We start from the raw sequence: 19,489 nt of genomic DNA, 5'->3' as shown, positions 1-19,489 counted from the left end.
TGTCCAGAGGGCAGATGCTCTCCGGTTCTAATCCCACTTGGCTATTGTGTGGCCCTGAGCGTAGCCTCAGATTCCTCACTTAAGCTTTGCCTTGGCCTTAAGGAAGACTGAACTGATAATCAAAATAGATAAAAAGCATCTAATAACAGCTGGCACTTAGTTGACAGTGCTACCTGAATCTGTTCAGGCATAAGGCCAAGTGTCCTGTCATTTATCCAGAGGGGCTCAGGGAATCCTGCTGCCATCCTCCCAAACTTTCAAGGCTGAGGGAGGCCAGGGTCCTCTTGTGTACCCTCTTCAAACCCATAGGGCCCCGTGGACCAAGCAGGTGTGCTCTGCGTGAACATCCAGATGAGCTGTGCAGAGATCTGTGCTCCTCCTATGTTGTGGCAGCTATGGGTGCTCCCGTAGGGAATGACCCTGGGCAAAGCTGGGACAGCACCAGGACATTCGTTCCCTCAGCACAAATTTACACCAGGTCTGATGCAAGCCTCAAGGGCCCAGTCACCCTGGACCTCAGCCCAGGGAATGCTACAGCAGGTGCTCTGAGGAGGGACCAGGGCACTGAAGTGCACTGCAGGGAGAGCACTGCTGCTCCTGGAGGACACAGCAGGGTGGAGAGTGCACAGGCATCCAGGTTGAGGGGAAAGCTGTTTTGGCCAGCAGGGAATGGCCCAGAGCTAGGTGGCTGGTAGGGTGCCGCTATGGCCAAGGGCAGGAATATGTGCTGAGGTCTCAGAGCAATGTGCTCCAGTGACCAGCTGCCAAGGCCTACGATACGGTTCCCACCCTCTCCAGGAACTAGCACTGTGCTGACCCAGGGGAACCACTGAGTTAATTAGGAAACTGCACACCCCATTTCCTGGCTACAAATATAAGAAGACATTCTGTCTCTGACCATTGTTTTTAATTCAGGAAATCAAAGAAGCCTGTGACACATAAGAAGCCTGTATACATTGGAATACAGAACAACAAGCTGCTATGCAGGATTTACTCCAAAACAATGTAAACCTGCCTGAGACCCCTCCTGCTATGGGGAAAGAGCAGGAAATTTTCCTAATGGGTTGAAACTGAGTGAAGCACAAGGGTGGGAAGAAGCTTTTTGCATACAACCAGAGAACAGACACCATGTGCAGACACCAACACTGACCAGGGGCAGTTACTCTGCACTTGTACTTGGCTGCGGCAGTCCTTGCTGCTGCTCTTTTGGCCTCTTCTTCTTCTTCTTCTGTTTGGAGAGGCAGCTCAGTGCTGACTCGCCAGTCCTTGGGGCAGCTGTGAGCTGGGGCAGTCTGCCAGACTGAGTGGGATACTTGGTTTTCAGGTCCTCTTTGAACAATGGCTGGGAGAGCAGGTGACGAAGCTCCTTCTTCAAGACTTTCATCTGCTTTTGTCGCCTACGCTCTTCTTGGTGGTCAGCTTTTCCTCCTGGAGGGAACACAAACAAGCTCATATTTACTAGGATGCACAGAAGCATGTTTCCTTCAATGGATAATACAATAAAAAATGTAAACCTTCCAGAATCTTTTAGGAAGGCAAGTTAGCTTGATGGGATCTGTGAATAGCGTGGACTTCTGTTTAGGAGGAATACACAGGACCACCCTGTCCTTTATTCCTTATAAAACCCTTCTAAGAAAGAAATCATCTTCATTTTACAGAAAAGGCTGCTTGGATTTAGAGGGGTCACTTGCCTACGGAAACAGAGCTAGCTGGCAAACAGACCAGAATGCAAGACTCCAGCGGCAGATGGGCTTCCTTCCTGCCTCCACTTACTGCCCATCTGGGGCCTGGCAACATGACTGGTACCACCAATCCCTCAGGAGTCAGTGAATATTTCTCTGCAGCCTGGCCCTCCTGCACCTCACCCAGTGCTGGGACTGCATGTGCAGAGGTGGACCTAGCCAAAGGACTCTATCCCTGTCATGTCCTCAGGAGGGAAGGCCAGGGCCTCCACACCTTCACCTAAACCCCAGGCCTGAGCTACAAGAACTTGCTTGTTGTCATCACAACCAATGCTTTGGTTCCTGGCTTCCATGAAAGGACAGCAGTAAGCTTGTTTCTGAAGCTGCGGCCTCTGACACTAGGATGCCATCAACTCAGCTCAGCTGCATCCTTGATGGGATGGAAGGAACCTTGGTGCCATCAATTCTAGATGCGGTTCTGCTTCTGAGACTCTGAAGTTTTCCTAAGCAGGGACTGTGCAGACCCACAGTCTGAATCCATATAGAGGGGGCTCAGGCACTGCTGGTGGGGAAGCTGTTTCACAACACAAATCCCCTCTTTCTGTGAGCCTCTAGTAATTCTGATTTATTCATGCCATCAATCTTGTGGACAAGATCAAAGGAGATGGTGACACAGAAATGCTTTGTCAGTGTGGAAGATAGGTATAGTAGTAATCATAATGATAAATATAACTTAAGAAGTATCATAGACTTTGTTTGCCAGGCTCTGTTATACACACTTTATACTCCTTAATCAATCTTCAATCCTATGAAGTAGTTTATTACCTCCATTTTATAGATGAGGAAAGTAAGATACAGCAGAGAGGCTTGACTGGTCACATAGTCAGTTAAGGGAATGGGCTGGCAGCAAACATGGGCTGCCTGATGAGAGGGCCTGATCCCTGCACTATGCATGTCCAATGCAGGACGCAGGCAGTTAGAGCTCCAGACAGGTGAGACAGGAACAGACAGGCCAAGGACATCCAGTTCATCTGGGATTAGGGACCACCAGCAAAGGAGGAAAGGGCTCTGCTGATTCTGACAGGGCTCACAGCAGTATAGATGGTTCTGACAAGGCAAAAGCTGAGGGATAAAAGGAAAAGCTGAATCCTTCCTTAACTCCCATCCAGCCCAAAGGACTTACCTTTATACATCTCTTCTTCCAGTTCAATCTCCAGGGCAGCTGCTGCCTGCTCAATCCAAGAGTTGTGCAGACAAGCCTGGAAGTTCCGGTACTCGGCTTTCTCAATCTGTCGAGCTAGACGGATTCGCTCCTGGGGGAAAAGAACACAGTATTCATTTGATGGGAGTTCAGGTCTGTGGGAAGCAAAGTCTCACTGAAATTGTATTTCCAGCGGGCACAGTGGCACAGGCCTATAACCCCAGTGGTTTGGGAGGCTGAAGCAGGAGGATCATGAGTTCAAAGCCAAACTCAGCAAAAGAGGTGCTAAGAAACTCAGTGAGACCCTGTCTTTAAATAAAATAAAAAATAGGGCTGGGGATGTGGCTCAGCGGTCGAGTTCCTGAGTTCAATCCCAGGCACAATCCACCTACCCCTCAAAAGTTCCTGAGATAAGTGGTCAGAGAGATGCAGCTCAGCTCCTACTGAAGTGCATCTGCTTGGGTTCCTGATAAACCTGATAAAAGCCCAGAGGGCAATCACTATACACACATGCACATATCCAATCACAGGCCTCAGCTCTCCCAAGGATAAACCCTAAATGTCTCCTTGGAAGTCCAGCCCAACCCAACTGCCAACCTACAGGTAGGGGGAGAGGCCACAGCTAGTTCTACAACTCTCCTCATAATTTTGGGGTTAGACTACAGTGACAAGAATCTTTCCCCGTCCTCCCCAAATGGGAGAGATCATGTAATGCAGGAGTCAAGAACCATGAAAAGCAAGGGTGGCTTTCAGTCCTCCTTATAAGGAATTCTCTTTGAATTCTACCTTTCCATCATCCCCCACCTTTCCCCACAGAGCTAATATTCCTTTGGAGCCAGAGTAGACACCAGTCCTTGAACCATTCAATGCCTTTGGTCCCTCAGTAGCCACATACCAACTAACACCACAGTGCTCCATTGGTACCTGAACTTTAGCACGGACAGGCCTGCTCACAGGCTGGTGAACTCCTGGGGAGAACCCACTTTGCTTTGGTCCCTGACACACTGTGGTCCACAGTAAGCATCACTCACAAATGTGTGCCACTGAGTTAGCATGAACTTCCAAGGCAGGATTTACTGGCTTCTGTTTCAGGGATGTACCAAAATCTTTTTCTTTTTTTTTTTTTAATTTATTTTTTTTAGTTTTCGGCGGACACAACATCTTTGTTTGTATGTGGTGCTGAGGATCGAGCCTGGACCGCACGCATGCCAGGCGAGCGCACTACCACTTAAGCCACATAACCAGCCCCCCAAAATCTTTAGTATCTACTTCAATGAGACACATTTAACTTGCTGCTCACAGCCCTCTGATAGGAAACCCATTTGGCCAAGCCCACTGCACTCTCTAGTAGAGATGGAGGTGTGACCTGGGACCAGAGTGAAAAAAATGGATGAGGGAGAATATACCTCATACCTTTGGTCACTCCCCTTTTCTCCCTTTTCACAGATTCCCCCATTCAGCTGTGTGCAGGACATAACCTTGGTTTCCAAGAGTAAGGATGCTGGAATCTCAGGTAAGGTGCTCTGTGAGGAGTAGAGGGTTCCCTCTTAGCACTGGGGTTTGAATTTTTTTCTTTTACCTTGACTACATCCATGTATTTTGTCTGCACAGGGAACAGTGGAATGTCCTCATCTTTCTTAAGGGTTTTGTAAATCTTCTTAAAGTTGATCACATCCTCAGGCCCAATCAGCATCAGGCTTAGGCCTTCACTTGTGGCTCGAGCAGTTCGTCCGCTTCGATGGATATAAATCTCTGAGGTGCGAGGGACCTGCCAAGCAGGAACTGGGGTCAGCACCTGGTGCCAAATACTGTTCTTCCCCTCATGGCCAGATCCCCAAACCAAACCCTCCTCCAAGCCAGCCAGGTAGGTAGAAATCTTTCTAGCATCACGAACCTTCTCCCTTAGGCCCACATTCAAACTGTCCCTAGGATTAGCCCATTCATTGTGCATGCTTTGCTCTACCATGCCCCCTACCCTGGCTCAGGTCCTTCTGCCTACTCAGGTAGACCATGACAGTCCCTTCTTATTTGATCTCTAGTCCTCCATACTCCTACTGCTCCTGCCTTGGACTGAGCTGACAGTGTCATCTTCTTGAGTCTCATCTCTGATCATAATCTCTTCCAGCTAAAGAAACTCCACAGGTTCTTCGTTAACTTTGCACAGGTGACTGACTGATGGTACTAACACCAACATTTATTGAGTAGCTGCATTGTGCCAGAAAATTCTAAGCACTTTGCATGTATTATCCCATTTATTCCTTATAATAACAATATGAAATACTTTATGATTATCCACATTTTATAGACCAGGAATCTAACCCAGAGAGATCAAAACAACCCCCCCTTGGTCACCTAAGTGGTGGAGTCGGGATTTATTATGAAGCAGCTCAGCAGTAAAGACCATGCTCTTAGGCTACACTGCCTCTATTCCAACATATACCGGATGTTTACCCATGATAATGTGGCATGGTGCTGACACCCCTCTCTCCCCCAGCCTCAAGGCAAACACCATTAATGAAACACAGAGTCTTCTCCACTGGGCCCAGATTGCATTTCAGTATTGTTTTCAATACAAAATTCTAGAATGATCTGCTCCTAATGGCTCTAGAAATAAGATCTATTTGCCATTCTTCACTTACAGGATAAAAGTCCTTCAGTGACCTGCCCCCAGTGCATTTCCTTCCATCCTCAGCAACTACTCAAGTACTCCTCTCTAAACATATCCCTCTTTAAACTCTAGCCCAATGTCCTCTGAACTAAATGCCACGCACCTCTGGAAAGCACTTTCCCATCTCCCAAACTAGAAATTACCTCTTTTCTAATACCTTTTGCCTTAAATCACAGTGATGGCCATCTACTCGTTCTGCTAGACTTGACACCTCCTAAGAACTGATGCTGTATTAGGTTCACCTTGGTATTTCCCACAAAGACTAACCCATAGCCCCTTCCCCAAACAGAAGCAGAGATTTGCTAAACTGAAACTAGTACCCTAAAATATTTTTATAAGAGCAAAGAAGAATTAAAAGAGGAAAAATAATAATAAAGATATCATAATAACTACCACTTATCGAGTACTTACACTATAGGTGCTTCATCAGCAGCTCGATTCAGTTCTCATAACCACCCTCTCTGGCAGGCAGCATTATTAGTTCCATTTTACAATGATTCTGCAACAGGAGTACTATAATAATATGCCCAAGCCAGTCAACTATGAGGCATGAGTGTGGAGAATGCAAACCTGGCAGTTGGCTTTGGAACACATACTCCTAGCCACAACTACAAGCTTACACTAATATCTCTGCTACTACCAACATATGCTAACATTTAGTAAGTGCTTCTGATGTGACAGGTGGTTTCCTAAACTCTTTCCATGAATTACCTTATTTTACCTTAATGAGAATCCTACAAATTAGATACTACAATAATTGTCATTTAACAAAAAAGAAAACTGAGGAACGGAGAGATTAAATATCTTGTTCAGGGTTACAAAGATGGGATTTAAGCCAAAGGAGATCTTAACTACAATACTTTCACACTTTTCTACATCAGGGTAACCATTCGATATGCTGACATGTTTGAACATGGTTTGTCTCTACTAAAACTCAAGTTGTGTCTTAATTCCTCAGTTCAGCAGTGTTAGAAGTGAGGCCTAGTGGGAAGTGTTTGGGTGGAGGTTTCATGAACAAATTAATGCCATCTCAAGGGAACGAGTTCTTGCTTGCAAGGGACTAAAATGTGTTGTTACAAAGCATGGTTGTCTCTATTCTGTTTTCCCTTTGCAGATGCTGCCTGCTTATTACACCTTTCCACCTTGAGGCTCCCAAACAGAAGCTGAACAGATACTGGACTTTCTATTTCTAGCCTCCAGAACCATGGGCCAAGACAAGCTGCTTTTCTTTGTAAATTACCCAGTCTGAAGTATTCTATAATAGCAACAGAAAACTTAACTTATATATTTTCCATTGCATGGAAAACACTAAGATTCTAACTTGATGATATTAAGTAGCTTGGAGGGAAGGGCTCTTTGACATTGGACTACAACTTCTGAGACTGAATCTTATCAGTGACATCAGTGGTTTTTAGATGCTAGTGGTTATTACCTGTTGTGGAGGCCTCAGAACAATAATTTCTCCTCCTTCCTCCAAACTTTGCTTTAAATTCCCCATTCAATGTAGGAAGATGCTTTCAAACCCCCAGATATCCCTACCTGGTAATGAATGACATGCTGGACTTTAGGAATATCCAGACCCCGGGCTGCCACATCTGTTGCCAAGAGAACGCAGCTGTGGTGGAGATGGAAAGCACATTTATAACTAAAAGCAATCATTATTTAAATTCCCACTATCTGCTGAGCACTCCATAATCCTTACAACCACCCTACAAGATAATACTATTGTCTCCTTTTACATGTAAAGAAACTGAAGCTCAGAAAAATTAGCTTCCCAAGGTACAGACAGGTCTATTCAGGTGCATAGGCCAGGATCCAAATCTGGATCCCACTGACCCGACTAACATGCTACACTCTGTGATGACATAAGGCCCCCCGGTTCCTCCAGAGAAGTGAATGAGGCAAATGACAAACGACATGTGCCCTAGGGTCTGACAGACTTGTCTGATACCCAGTTCTATACTTCTAGGCTGAAAAAACTTGGGTAAGTGGATCAGCTTTTCTATATCTCATTTTTTTTTTCATTTATAAAATGAAAATAGTGACAATGAAAACAAATGACAGCTGGACTAGCAATTATTAAAGATAATATTTAGTATGCACATACTATATGCCAGAAACTGTTCCAAACATTTTACATGAACAAATTTTCAACCACCTTATCCTTATAACAACCCTGAGGTACTTTCTATTATTATCCTAATAATGAGAAAATGAAGCATAGAGAAGTTAAAAAACTCGACCATATACAAGTAAAGGAGCCAAGATTTGATCCCAGGTATTCTGATTGCAAAGTCTCTGCTCTTGGCAGAATTTATTCTGCTGATTCTCAAGGATGTTAAGATAAGTAAAACAATGGGGAGATGCATCTAAAGTGCCAGCACAAGACTATGTCTGTGTGTTCAATAAGAGTAGGTTATCACCTACTCTTTGAAAGTTTCTGTAAGACATTAATAGCAACCAAATACTAAATGAGGGTGACCTTGCCAATGCTGTGCGGGACTGAGCGACAAAACAAACTACCTTCTATAGATAAAGACTTTATGACAGAAAGTAGCTTCCACTGTTCTCCCTACCAGCCTGGCCCTCTGGCCCAGTCTCTGGAAACAGGCTTTTATTTTTTGGTGGTGCTAGGGATTGAACCCAGAGCCTTATGCATGCGAGGCAAGCACTCTACCAACTAAGCTATATCCCCAGCCCATGGAGACAGGCTCTTGACTTACTCTTCCAGACGGGCAAACTGCTCCAGATTTCTGAGCCTCTGTTTTTGGTGCATGCAGGCGTGCAGGGTGAGTGGCATGATATCCAGGACTTTGAGGAGCCCAGAGAGCCGTTTGATACAGGAGATGCTGTTGGCGAACACTAAGCTGCGACCTGGATACTGCATCAGGAAGTAGTACAGATACAAGTCTTTCTCGTCCGTCTCACAATGGATCTTGGTCTCCGTCAGTGTCTCAACTGTACCCTCATTCCTTGTGAGGTCAATGACTTTTGGCTTGCCCCTCATGCCAATCTTCTGCATGAGGAGGTCAAGTTTGGCAGTTTTGTCCATTTTCTTTATGTGCTTCTTATGAAGGATTCGAGTTGGAGCTTGATGTACCAGTGTCAGTGTGGCAGAAAAAACAAGTGTCTGTCTCTTTGGATTATACTGGGAATCATTAAGCATCTCCAGCAGCTGTGAGAGCTCAGCAAAATGACCTTTCTCAACCATTCGGTCAGCCTCATCCACTACCAGGCACCTGTAGATCCAGAAAGAGCCACATCACTGGTTGGTGGTGGGTCACAGAAATCATACAGCAGTACTCTACTCCTACCCCAACCACACACACACTCACACATGCAGGCACCCCACCGTCACTACCAGGGCCTCCCTTTGCATGCTTGGCTCTCTAAAGGCCTAGGCCTGGCTGGTACTATCCTGTGGCATTCTTTTGACAGGGAGAAGGCATTGCACATAGCATCATGTCACCTCAGGCTCACTTCAGAGTGGGTAAAGTAGAAAGGAAGAGGTACCATTTCTCACCTGAGCTGCCGAAGGTTGCTCAAATGAGGGTGCCTTTCTTTAACTAGCTCCCACAGCCGACCTGGAGTGGCCACCACAATCTCAGGATGGCGGTTCAGCATTCGCTGCTGTTTCTGTGTGGACATGCCACCAACCAAAATAGCAGTTTTAATTCCTATAGGACAGAAAACATAGGGATGCTATTATTCAGTCTGGCTGCTTATTCTTTTACATGGCTAATATAGCACCCCCAGAATGGCCCAGTCACCAGAACTGCCCCCCACTTCCAGAAGTGCTAAAAGATAGTACTGGCCTGAGTGCTGAACCTACTCCTAAAGGAATTATCCAAGTATTCTGTGACCTGGGCCTGCCTACTTCTCCAATCTCATTTTTTTCTACTTCCTCCCTCCAATCACAACAGAAGGTCTGGATTTGAACCCAGTCAAGCTCTGGGAAACATGAGCAGTGCTGCACTACAATGCTGGGAAAGATGTTACCTGCAGCTCTGACATACCTTCTGAAAACCCTTCCCATTCCCCTCATTAGCATTAATGTGAAGTTCCTCTAATGCCTAGTGCGCTGTTTTTCTCTCTAATGGAGGACTTCTCACAGTATTCAACAAACGAATGAACAGAGGATAATGCAGATAAAGTGTGAATAACGACAACTTGATAACCAAATTTCCATTGTAAATCTCCTTCCTCAAAGGAGCCCCCTGAGAAAATTAAGGTCTTACTCTAAGGCATGGGTCACCAAACTTTGGGAGGGGGGGAGTCATTAGCAACCTCACTGGCCAGATGGTCTGTCATAACTAACTCTACTCCGCTCTGTCTTTATAGTACAAAAGCAGCCACAAACCATATGTAACCCCTGGTGCAGTTATGTTCCAATAAAACTTTACTTACTATAGCAAGCTGTGTTGCTAACCCCTGACCTAAGCATCCATTATATCCAACATATTAACTGTTTTCCTATGTATCTAGAATGACTTAAGCTATGTAGTACTGTTGGGAGGACTGAGAAAATGTCACTCAATTAATTTTCTTTAGGGCTTAATTCCAGGAGAAAGGTTTCTCCTAGCTGACAAGAACGGCAGCTTATTCATCTTCATCCCTGGCATGTGGATTTGCTCAGGAAACATATTAAATGAAACTAAACCTCACCTGTAAACTTGGCCACAGCATCAATATGTTGTTTGACTTGGACGGCCAGCTCTCGAGTAGGAGTCAGAACCAGGCCAAGCAGAGGACGCTTTGGATGTGATTTACAGGGAGCAATTTTGCTATCTACCAACTCCTGTTTTAACTTTCCAGTCTGCTCTTCATCAAGCTTTTCCTCTTTGTCCTCATTCTGTTTGGGGACAGGCTTATCTGTGATCAGGGAAGAAGGGCCTTCACCAGCATCATCATCACAGAATGGTGCCTGGTCAGAGACTGAGGCACTGATCTTGCCTCCGACCTCAGTTCCAGCCTCAGGGAGCAGAGCTTCACTCTCAATTACTGTCTCATCAGGCAACATTCCAGACCCAGTAGTGGCCTCACTTGGTGATCCAGTCTCAGTTCCAGCTGAAGTCTCTCCAAGTGGCACTCCAGTGTTACTTGGGATGGGTGAAGGTTTCCTCTTATGCCACTGCAACACTGCATGAATCATTGGGATGGCAAAGGCAAGAGTTTTCCCACTTCCTTAGAAGTAAAACAAAATAAGAAAATAGTCATCAACTTAAATGCTGTTGCTTGCATTCATATAACCCTTATTTAACTTAACAATGGTCCTAAAGTACAAAAGTAGTAATGCAGGGAATTCAGATATGCCAAAGGAAAACTATAAAAGTGCTTCCTTGGGGCTGGGGATGTGGCTCAAGCGGTAGCGCGCTTGCCAAGCATGCGTGCGGCCCGGGTTCAATCCTCAGCACCACATGCAAAAAACAAAGATGTTGTGTCTGCCGAGAACTAAAAAAAAAAGTGCTTCCTTTCATTGAAAAGGTGAAAGTTCTCAACTTAGTTAAAGGGGGAGAAAAAAATGAGGCTGTTAAGATCCACAGTAAGAAGAAATCTATTCATGAAATTGTGAAAGAGAAAGAAATCCATGTTATTTTGCTGCTGTACTTCAAACTATAAAAATTATGGCCCCAATGCATAGTAAGTACTTACTTAAGATGAAAAAGGCATTAAATCCGTTAAGTATATATGTACAGGAAAAAGCACTATATGGGTAGGTTCGGTATTACGTGCAGTTTCAGGCATCAATGGGGGAATCTCAGAAAGTTTAACTCAGGAAAAGCTGCACTGAAGAGCTATAGAGGGCAAAGTACTGGGATAGGGGGAGGTGATAGGGCACAAAGCATCCATATACCTCTCTGGCACACCTTCTATGAATTCACCAGCCTAGAAACTCCAAAAATACTGTCGTAGGGTTTTTATGGTATTTCTATTATGTAGGCATGACTGATAAAATCAATGGCCATTGGTGACTGAACTCAAGTCTTCAGCCCTTCTTTCCTCCCTGGTGGCCAGGAGGAAGAGAGTGAAAGTTCCAGCCCTCTGATCACTTGGTTGGTTATTCTGACAATCAGCTCCCATCCTGAAGTTATCTAAGGACTCCAGCTGCCAAGTCATCTTATTAACATACAAAGATACTCATTGGTCCAGAGACTGTAAGGGTCTTACAAGGTCTAATAGGAGGAATGGAGGACCAAGATCAAATACTGGAAAAGATGCAAGTTACAAAGGTTTTACAAACTCTGTACCAGGAACTGGGTACAGAGAGGAAATATATGTTCACAGATACCATCTTTTTTTAAAATATTTTTTTTAGTTACAGATGGACACAATACCTTTATTTCACTCATTCATCTTTATGTGGTGTTGAGGATTGAACCTAGTGCCTCACCCATGCTAGGCAAGCACTCCACCAACTAAGCCATAACCCCAGCCTCACAGATCCCATCTTATTTCCTTAATCATTTCATTAACTATAATTTTTTATGTTTTTTTAGAGGTTGCTTTGGGATTCACAGTATATATATTTTATCTATTAGTTTACCACCAAGTGAAGCAGTACTTCACATAGTATGGGATTAGCACCTGGAGTGGGGACAATCATATTGGACTGAGTCATTAAACCTAGAGTAATGACATAAACTCCAGGTAGACAGCATGAGAATTTAACTGAATTGTAGGGGCATCCCACTGATAGATCTGAAGAATAGGATGTCAGTGTGGCAAGAACCCACACAACATGGGATGTCACAAGTGTTCTGTAGGTATAAACAGATCTTTTTTTTTTTTAATTTTTTTCTTAGTTATTGAAGGACCTTTATTTACTTATTTGTATATGGTGCTGAGAATCGAACCCAGTGCCTCACACATGCTAGGCAAGCACTCTACCACTGAGCTACAACCCCAGTCCCCAAAACAGATCTTAATACAGGTTAAACATCCCTAATTCAAAAACCTTAATTTCAAAATGCTTCAACATCGAAATATTCTGAGTGCCAACATGACACCATAAGTAGAAAACTGCACACCTGACCTCATGTGACAGGTGGAAATCAAAAAACAAGTGCACTAAAACTTTGAATAAGATCACTTCCAGGTTATGTGTTAAGGTATATATGAAATATAAATGAATTTCATGTTTAGACTTGAATTCCATTCCCAAGTTATCTCATTATGTAGACACATTTTTTTTTTTAATCCAAAATCTAAAGCAATTCCAGTCTCAACCATTTCAGATAATACTCAATTGTGGTGTCACAAAAAAAAAAAAAAAAAAAACCCCAATCCCTCATAGGTGAAAAAGGAATAAGGAACAAAGAATAATTGTGACAAATAGAAAATACCAAAACAACACATTTAAACTCAACTATTTTCAATAATCACACTAAATATAAATGATTTCAATAATTCAATTAAATAGCAGAAATTGTTAGATTAAAAAAGATAAAATTATATGCCAACTCCAAGAAACCCATATTAAATAAAGTTTTTCAAAAATACAAGTATGGAAAAAAGACACACCATAGTATCATTAATCAAGGAATAGCTATATTTATACCAAAGCAGATTTTAGAGCAAAAATTATTATCAGGGATAAAGAAAAGGAACCAATTCACTTAGAGAATATATGATAATGTTTTAATCCATAAAACATTATGCCCCTAAAAATATGATTCAAATACATGAAACAAAAAATCTAATAAAACTGCAAGTAGAAAATTATCACAAAGAAAATTACGTATCTTTAGTGTTTAGAAAATTGAATTTGTAGTTAATAACTATCCTACAAAGAAAAGTATAGGCTACCCAAATTAATTTTAACAAATATTCAAGAATGAAAAAAAAATTCTAAAAAGCTCTCAGATAACTGCATAGGATATACTTCAAAAGTCATTCTGAGGCTAGTATTACTGAATTTCCAAAACCAGACAAAAACATTACAAGAAAACTACAGATAAATATCCCAGAAAAATAAATCTAAAAATTCTCAGCAGAATTTTAGCAAATCAATTTCAATAATATATAAACAGAATATATTGTGACCAGTTCAGTTTATCCCAGGAATATGTTTAGTTTCACTTTTGGTATGTGTGTGTGGGGGAAATTACCATTTATAATAACATCAACATGAAATATTTAAGGGTAAATCTAACAACAAACATGCAAAATCTACACAATGAAAACAAAAAATTGCTGAGAAAATTTGAAATGGAGGCATATACCACTTTCATGGGTTGGAAGAGTCAATATTAAGATGACATTTGTCTTCTTAAATTCGTTCTATAATCAATGTAATCCCAATCCAAATATCACCCTGCTTTTTTAATAAACTTATTCTAAAATTCATATGGGAATGCAAAGGCCTAAAATAACCAACAGTACTTTTAAGAAGGACTAAGCTTAAAATCACAAAAACCTGATTTAAAACTTATAGCTACTACAAGCAAGTTAATGAGATAGTACTGATGGATACAGACAAGTAGATCAATGATTTTCAACAAATATGCCAATTCAGTGGGAAGAATAGTCTCTCAATAAATGGTGCTAGAATAATTAAATATCCATAGGTAAAAAAACAAAAATAATTTTGATCACTACCATACATTAGAGTTAAGTCAATAAGAATCACAGACTGAAACATAAGGCTTAAAACAAAAAACTTAAAAGCTAAGACTTAAAGAAGAGTGACACTTCTAGAGGAAAACAGGAAAAAATTCTTTGTGATCTTGACTCAGGCAAAGAGTTATTAGATAAAACACCATCCACAGAAGAAAAAGTTGATAATTTGAACTCCATCAAAGTAAAAAAAAAAGGTTTTTTTTCCTATCTTATTTTTTTTGCAGTGCTAGGGATTAAACAAAGGGCCTTGAAAGATTACATAAGCACTCTACCACTAAGCCCCATTCCCAGCCCCAAAGACCTTCTGTTCTTCAAAAAACACTGCTAAAAAAAATGAAAAGACAAGCCATATACTAGGGGAAAAAAATTTCGAGTCACATATCCAATAAAGGATATGTACTTAGAAAGCATAATGAACTCTCAAATAAAGAGACATCAGCAAAGTAGGTGGTATGGATGACAAACACATGCAAAGATGCTCAAAATCATTCATCACTAGGGAAATGCAAATTAAAACCACAAGGAAATAACACTAAAATTTTAGAAGTCTAAAATAAAATTAAAGATTGACCATACCAAATTATTCGCAAGAAATGGACCAACTTGAACTCCAGTACCTGGTGGGTATATAAAATAGTATAATCATTTTGGAAAACTCCTAAAAAGTTACATTTACCAGAAAACCTGGCCATTTCACACCCAGGTATTTGCCCAATGGAAATCCTAAGAGTATATCCAGACAAAGACTGTTATACCGATTGTTTACTTCTAATAACGAAAAATTTGAAAAGCACGTAAATGTTCTATGGTTAAATCAGGTTCTATTCATTCATCAGAATATTGCTCAATAAAAAGAAATGAACAAACCATTGATATTTGCAATACCATGGCTTAATCTCAAATTATGCTGAGTAAAAAACAGCCAGATGTTATTTGCAGGTGAATGGATGGCGCTGGAGAGGATGGTTAGATGAAGTTGGCCAGTCCCAGGGGTACAAATGCGTTTTCTCTGATGTAGGGAGTCTGATTCATGGTGGGGTAGGTAGGGGGAGCATGGGAGGAATGGAGAAACTCTGGATGGGGCAGGGCAGGGAGGTGCAGGGGGTTGGAAATGACTGTGGAGTGTGATGAACATCATTATCCAAAGTACATGTATGAGAACACAAATTGTTGTGAATGTACTTTGTATACAACCGAAGATATGGAAAAATGTGCTCTATGTGTATAGTGTGATTTGTGATGCAGTCTGCTGACATCCTGTTCTATGGACCTCCTCACTGGGCGAGAGAGAGCCCACGATATAAAATTCCAGAAAACACAAATGAATTTACAGTGATAGAAAGCCTATGGGTGATCAGGTATGGCGGCACACTCTTGTAAACCCAGCAATTGAGGCAGAGGATCACAAATTTCTGAGACCAGTCTCCACAACTTAGCGAGGCACTAAGAAACTTAGTGAAATCTTGTCTCAAAATAAGAAATAAAATGGGCTGGGGATATGGCTGAGTTATAGAACACCTCTGGGTTTAATCCCTAGTACCAAAACAAAACAAGTAGGTGGGAGGGAGAGGGAGGGCTATCAGGGAGGAAAGGACTTACAAAGGAACTCACAGTATCCTTTGGGAGTAAGAATGTATTCATTACTGCATGGTCAGCAGTCTGTCCACAGCCCCAATCAAAATGCATGGCCTATCCCAAGTCTTTTTGAGTCTTAGACTTGCATATGCATAGCATTGTATGGGAAAGTTGTGTTATGGAACCAAATGTCAGGTTCTGGTCATAGCGGCTGACAACAAAGACTTTGCCTTTGCCTTCTAGAGACCCAGTTCCAGGACTGTGCACATAGCAAAGCAGTACAGCAAAGTGTTTAACAACATAAAGGCCTACCTTAGAATACAAACATTACCACCCTTTCAGTTTTAGGGACATCATCTATCTTCTGTGAAGCTGTTTCCTCACTTATGAAATGGTAATAATGTCATCTACCTCAGGGTGGTTATGGGAACTGAGTTCATCAAAATAAAGCACTTGACATAGTTCAGGACACATTTTAAATGCCCAGTAAATGTCCTAAGTTGTTATTATTACCTCCATTTCCCTTTTCATGGAGTTTCTTTGCTCTTCAAATTATGACTTTCACTTAGGACCATATCCCTAGTTTTCTTGGCCACTATTTCAAAAACCCAAGGCACAACATGTCTAGATAGTCTAGTTTTTGGTGGCTACTGTACAATATTGTACGTATGTATTATTAGAATGTATGTATTGTTAGAATTAATTTTCACCTTTTACTAACTTTAAAAAAATGTCTCCCAGGAATTTAAAATTATATATGTAGTTTGTATTATCTATATTTCTACCAGATACTGCTAGTCTAGCTGGACCAATAGTTCGAAGCTGTACAAACGCCTCCCCAGATGGTAATCTAATATACTCCAGTCAATAGGTCATTGTTTCCCAAAATCTTAGCCCAAGGGATTAGGAAATTTAAGTCTCTTCACACCTACGAAATATACCCAGTATCTATCCACCACACTCAAATCAATGACAAGAAACTCACCAACTCCCAAAGCAGCCCTTTCTATATTTGGATAAGTCTTGAGAACAAGATGATACTTCCTTAACCTCATGAACATCTACTTACCCCCCCAGTAGGCCAATTTTAGCCTTACATTAGTCCTTTGAGCTATTCAGAAAGGCTCAAGAACAGAAAAAAACCACCATTTGCAGGTCATTTACAAAGAACTGTGTAAAATTTACTATAGCATTTAATCTTCACAGCAATGTAAGAATTACTGCTGTTTTCTCCATTATAATGGGGCCTTCAGGGCTTAGAAAAATAAAGCTAGGATATCAAAATCAGGAAAAGGCAGATTTTAACCAGACCTGGCTGACTTCTCAACTACTTCATTCTATACTGCTTTTGTTGGTTACGCTCTCAACATCCCCCTCTCCCTAGTTCTCCCACCTGGCAGCTACAAACTCAATCTAGATGCAATCCTGTTCTGGCCAGAGCTGTCCTTACCTGTCTCAGCAGCCCCGAGGATGTCCAGTCTGTCACGGATGGCAGGTACCAAAGTCAAAGCTTGGATTGGTGTGGGTGCAGAAAAGCCTAGAAAGCTGAGTGCTCGGAGAACTGGTTTGGGCACAAACAGGTCCTTCCAAGCTGAAACATCTGCCTTCTGGTCATGTACCTCAGGCATCCATGTCTTTGCTTTTTTTGGTACCTTGGGGGCAGTGCTCTGCGAAGGCTCTAATCTTTTTTTCCCTTTGTTTTTCTTCTTTTTTGGAACAGTATGTTCTGGGCTTTCTGATGCTATCTCCCCTACCTCTGAATCAGGACAAATAGTGTCATCTCCCTGAGGCTCTGGCTCAGCATCTTCGACTTCAAAGTCTTTCTGGGTAGTAATGATTTCTTCAGTAATTGGTACCACAACTTTACTCTTCTTCAATTTGATCTTTTTCTTTGGAGAACTAGACTCTCCTTCCTCTTCTTCTGAACCAGCTTGTACCTTTCTCTTCTTGAGCTTCTCCTTTGAGAAGAGATTGGAGGGATTCTTGACAGCAGAGACCAATCGATAATCTGTCAGTTCCTCGAAGCATACCAAATCATCCATCTGTCCATCTGCAAACATGTTTGGGTCAATCTTCACCTGCTTCCATTTCCCCAAAACTTTGATGCCTTTGGTCTGAAATTTGCCACGGCTTGGTGGCTTTGGCCTTGATTTTGTCTCCTTCAACTTCATGGTTGCTAAAAAGGAGAGAAATGTTCCTTTAGGTTGGTGACTGAAAAGCATGGGGTTCTAAAGCAACAAATAATTTCTGGGCAATCTATCAAGTACCAGGCCCTGCAAAGAACTAAGAATACAAAGATGGCTATAACAAAGATGCTCCAGCCAAGAAAAGATGCTCCAAGCTAGAGAAAGAAATACACCCACAGCACAGGTGGCTTGGCCTGGAACAGGAGACACAGGAACTGGAGCAAAGGCATATGAGGTAAACCTGGTTTGAATTCCAGACCCAAAATTTAATGCGTGCCTGACCCTGCGCAGGGCTGCTTATTGTCTCCTGAACCTTAGTGTTTTCTTTTTTTTTTTAATATTTATTTTTTGGTGTAGATGGACACAACACAATGCATTTTATTTTTATGTGGTGCTGATAATCGAATCCAGGTCCTGCCTGTCCTAGGCGAGCACTCTACCGCTGAGCCACAACCCCAGCCCAACCTTAGTGTTTTCATCTATAAAAAAGGGAAAGGGACCTGATAATATCTAAGTTTTGTGTTTTACGCAAATAACTGAAATTATATAAAGCATGGAGAATGGGGCTTGGTTGATTCCTAAGCCATTTGGAAGACAGAATAAAAATCTGAGTTTTTGTCTGGGGGTTGGGGTGTGCTTTATTAAAAAGTGCACCGAGGGGCTGGGGCGCGGCTCAAGCGGTAGTGCGCTCGCCTGGCATGCGCGCGGCGCTGGGTTCCATCCTCAGCACCACATACAAATATAGATGTTGTGTCCGCCGAAAACTAAAAAATAAATATTAAAAAAAAATTCTCTCTCTCTTAAAAAAAAAAAAAAAAAAAAAAGTGCACCGAGCTTCCTCCTTCAACCAAGAAGGCAAATGCCTGTTCCGTCCCTCTGGCTTTTACCAAACGGGTTAAAACCCACCCAGCTTTTTCGTCACGTTAAGTGACTTAACGTCCAGGCGCAATTTCTTCGGGTGGCACTCGGCCCATGCCTCTACCTAACGCGTCAAAGTTAACAGATCCTGCGCAATACGGACCCACCCCCGACAGCCCTGGGTCTGGGACGTGTCAACCTCCGGGAGCCTCAGTGTCCCCGTCCGCGGGATGGGGCCACGCACGTCCCGCACTTAACAAGCGAAGGTGACGCACATCAAAAACCGCCGTCGAAGGGAGGCCGGTCGATGCCGGCTGAGACCGCGGTGGGCAGGGGGCGGGGACTGTCACTAGGACGGGGTCGAGGTGGCGGCAGAGACCTGCACGGAAGCTCCCCCGCGCGGCCCGCGCTCTCGCCCCTGTAGCTTATTCACAACCGAGGCCACGGGGCAGAAGCCCGAAGAACGGGGGCTGGGCGCGAGGACCGCGTGCTGCGCGCTCGGCGGCCTCCCTCTGAACCCAGCCGCCCGCCGAGGTCCGCGCCAGGAGCCCCGGGTCCGCCCCGGCCGGGTTTCTGCTCGGGTACTCACTGCGTGGGGAAAGCGGGGACCGGGCCGCAGCTCCCTCACGCGCGGGTCAGCAGCCTCAGAAGCCACCACAGCAGTGCCTCAGCTGCAGCGTCGACCGCAGTTCCGGGGCGG

The 19,489-nt window shown here is 43.0% G+C and overlaps 1 protein-coding gene across 1 annotated transcript; it reads right to left on the bottom strand.

Moving 5' to 3' along the window:
- Window positions 1–885: 885 nt before the first annotated feature.
- Window positions 886–19,478, bottom strand: Ddx24 (DEAD-box helicase 24). The gene is made up of 9 exons (XM_027931524.3): window positions 19,379–19,478; window positions 17,196–17,921; window positions 10,217–10,735; window positions 9,075–9,228; window positions 8,275–8,790; window positions 7,091–7,166; window positions 4,463–4,651; window positions 2,866–2,995; window positions 886–1,428 (listed from the first exon to the last, which is right to left on the bottom strand). The coding sequence occupies exons 2-9, from the start codon at window positions 17,914–17,916 to the stop codon at window positions 1,160–1,162; spliced, it is 2,574 nt and encodes an 857-aa protein (XP_027787325.3). The 5' UTR covers window positions 17,917–17,921; window positions 19,379–19,478; the 3' UTR covers window positions 886–1,159.
- Window positions 19,479–19,489: the final 11 nt, after the last annotated feature.

This window comes from Marmota flaviventris, chromosome 2 (genome assembly GCF_047511675.1).
Source record: "Marmota flaviventris isolate mMarFla1 chromosome 2, mMarFla1.hap1, whole genome shotgun sequence".
Classification (NCBI taxonomy): domain Eukaryota; kingdom Metazoa; phylum Chordata; class Mammalia; order Rodentia; family Sciuridae; genus Marmota; species Marmota flaviventris.
This window is presented reverse-complemented; position numbering and strand designations above follow the sequence as displayed.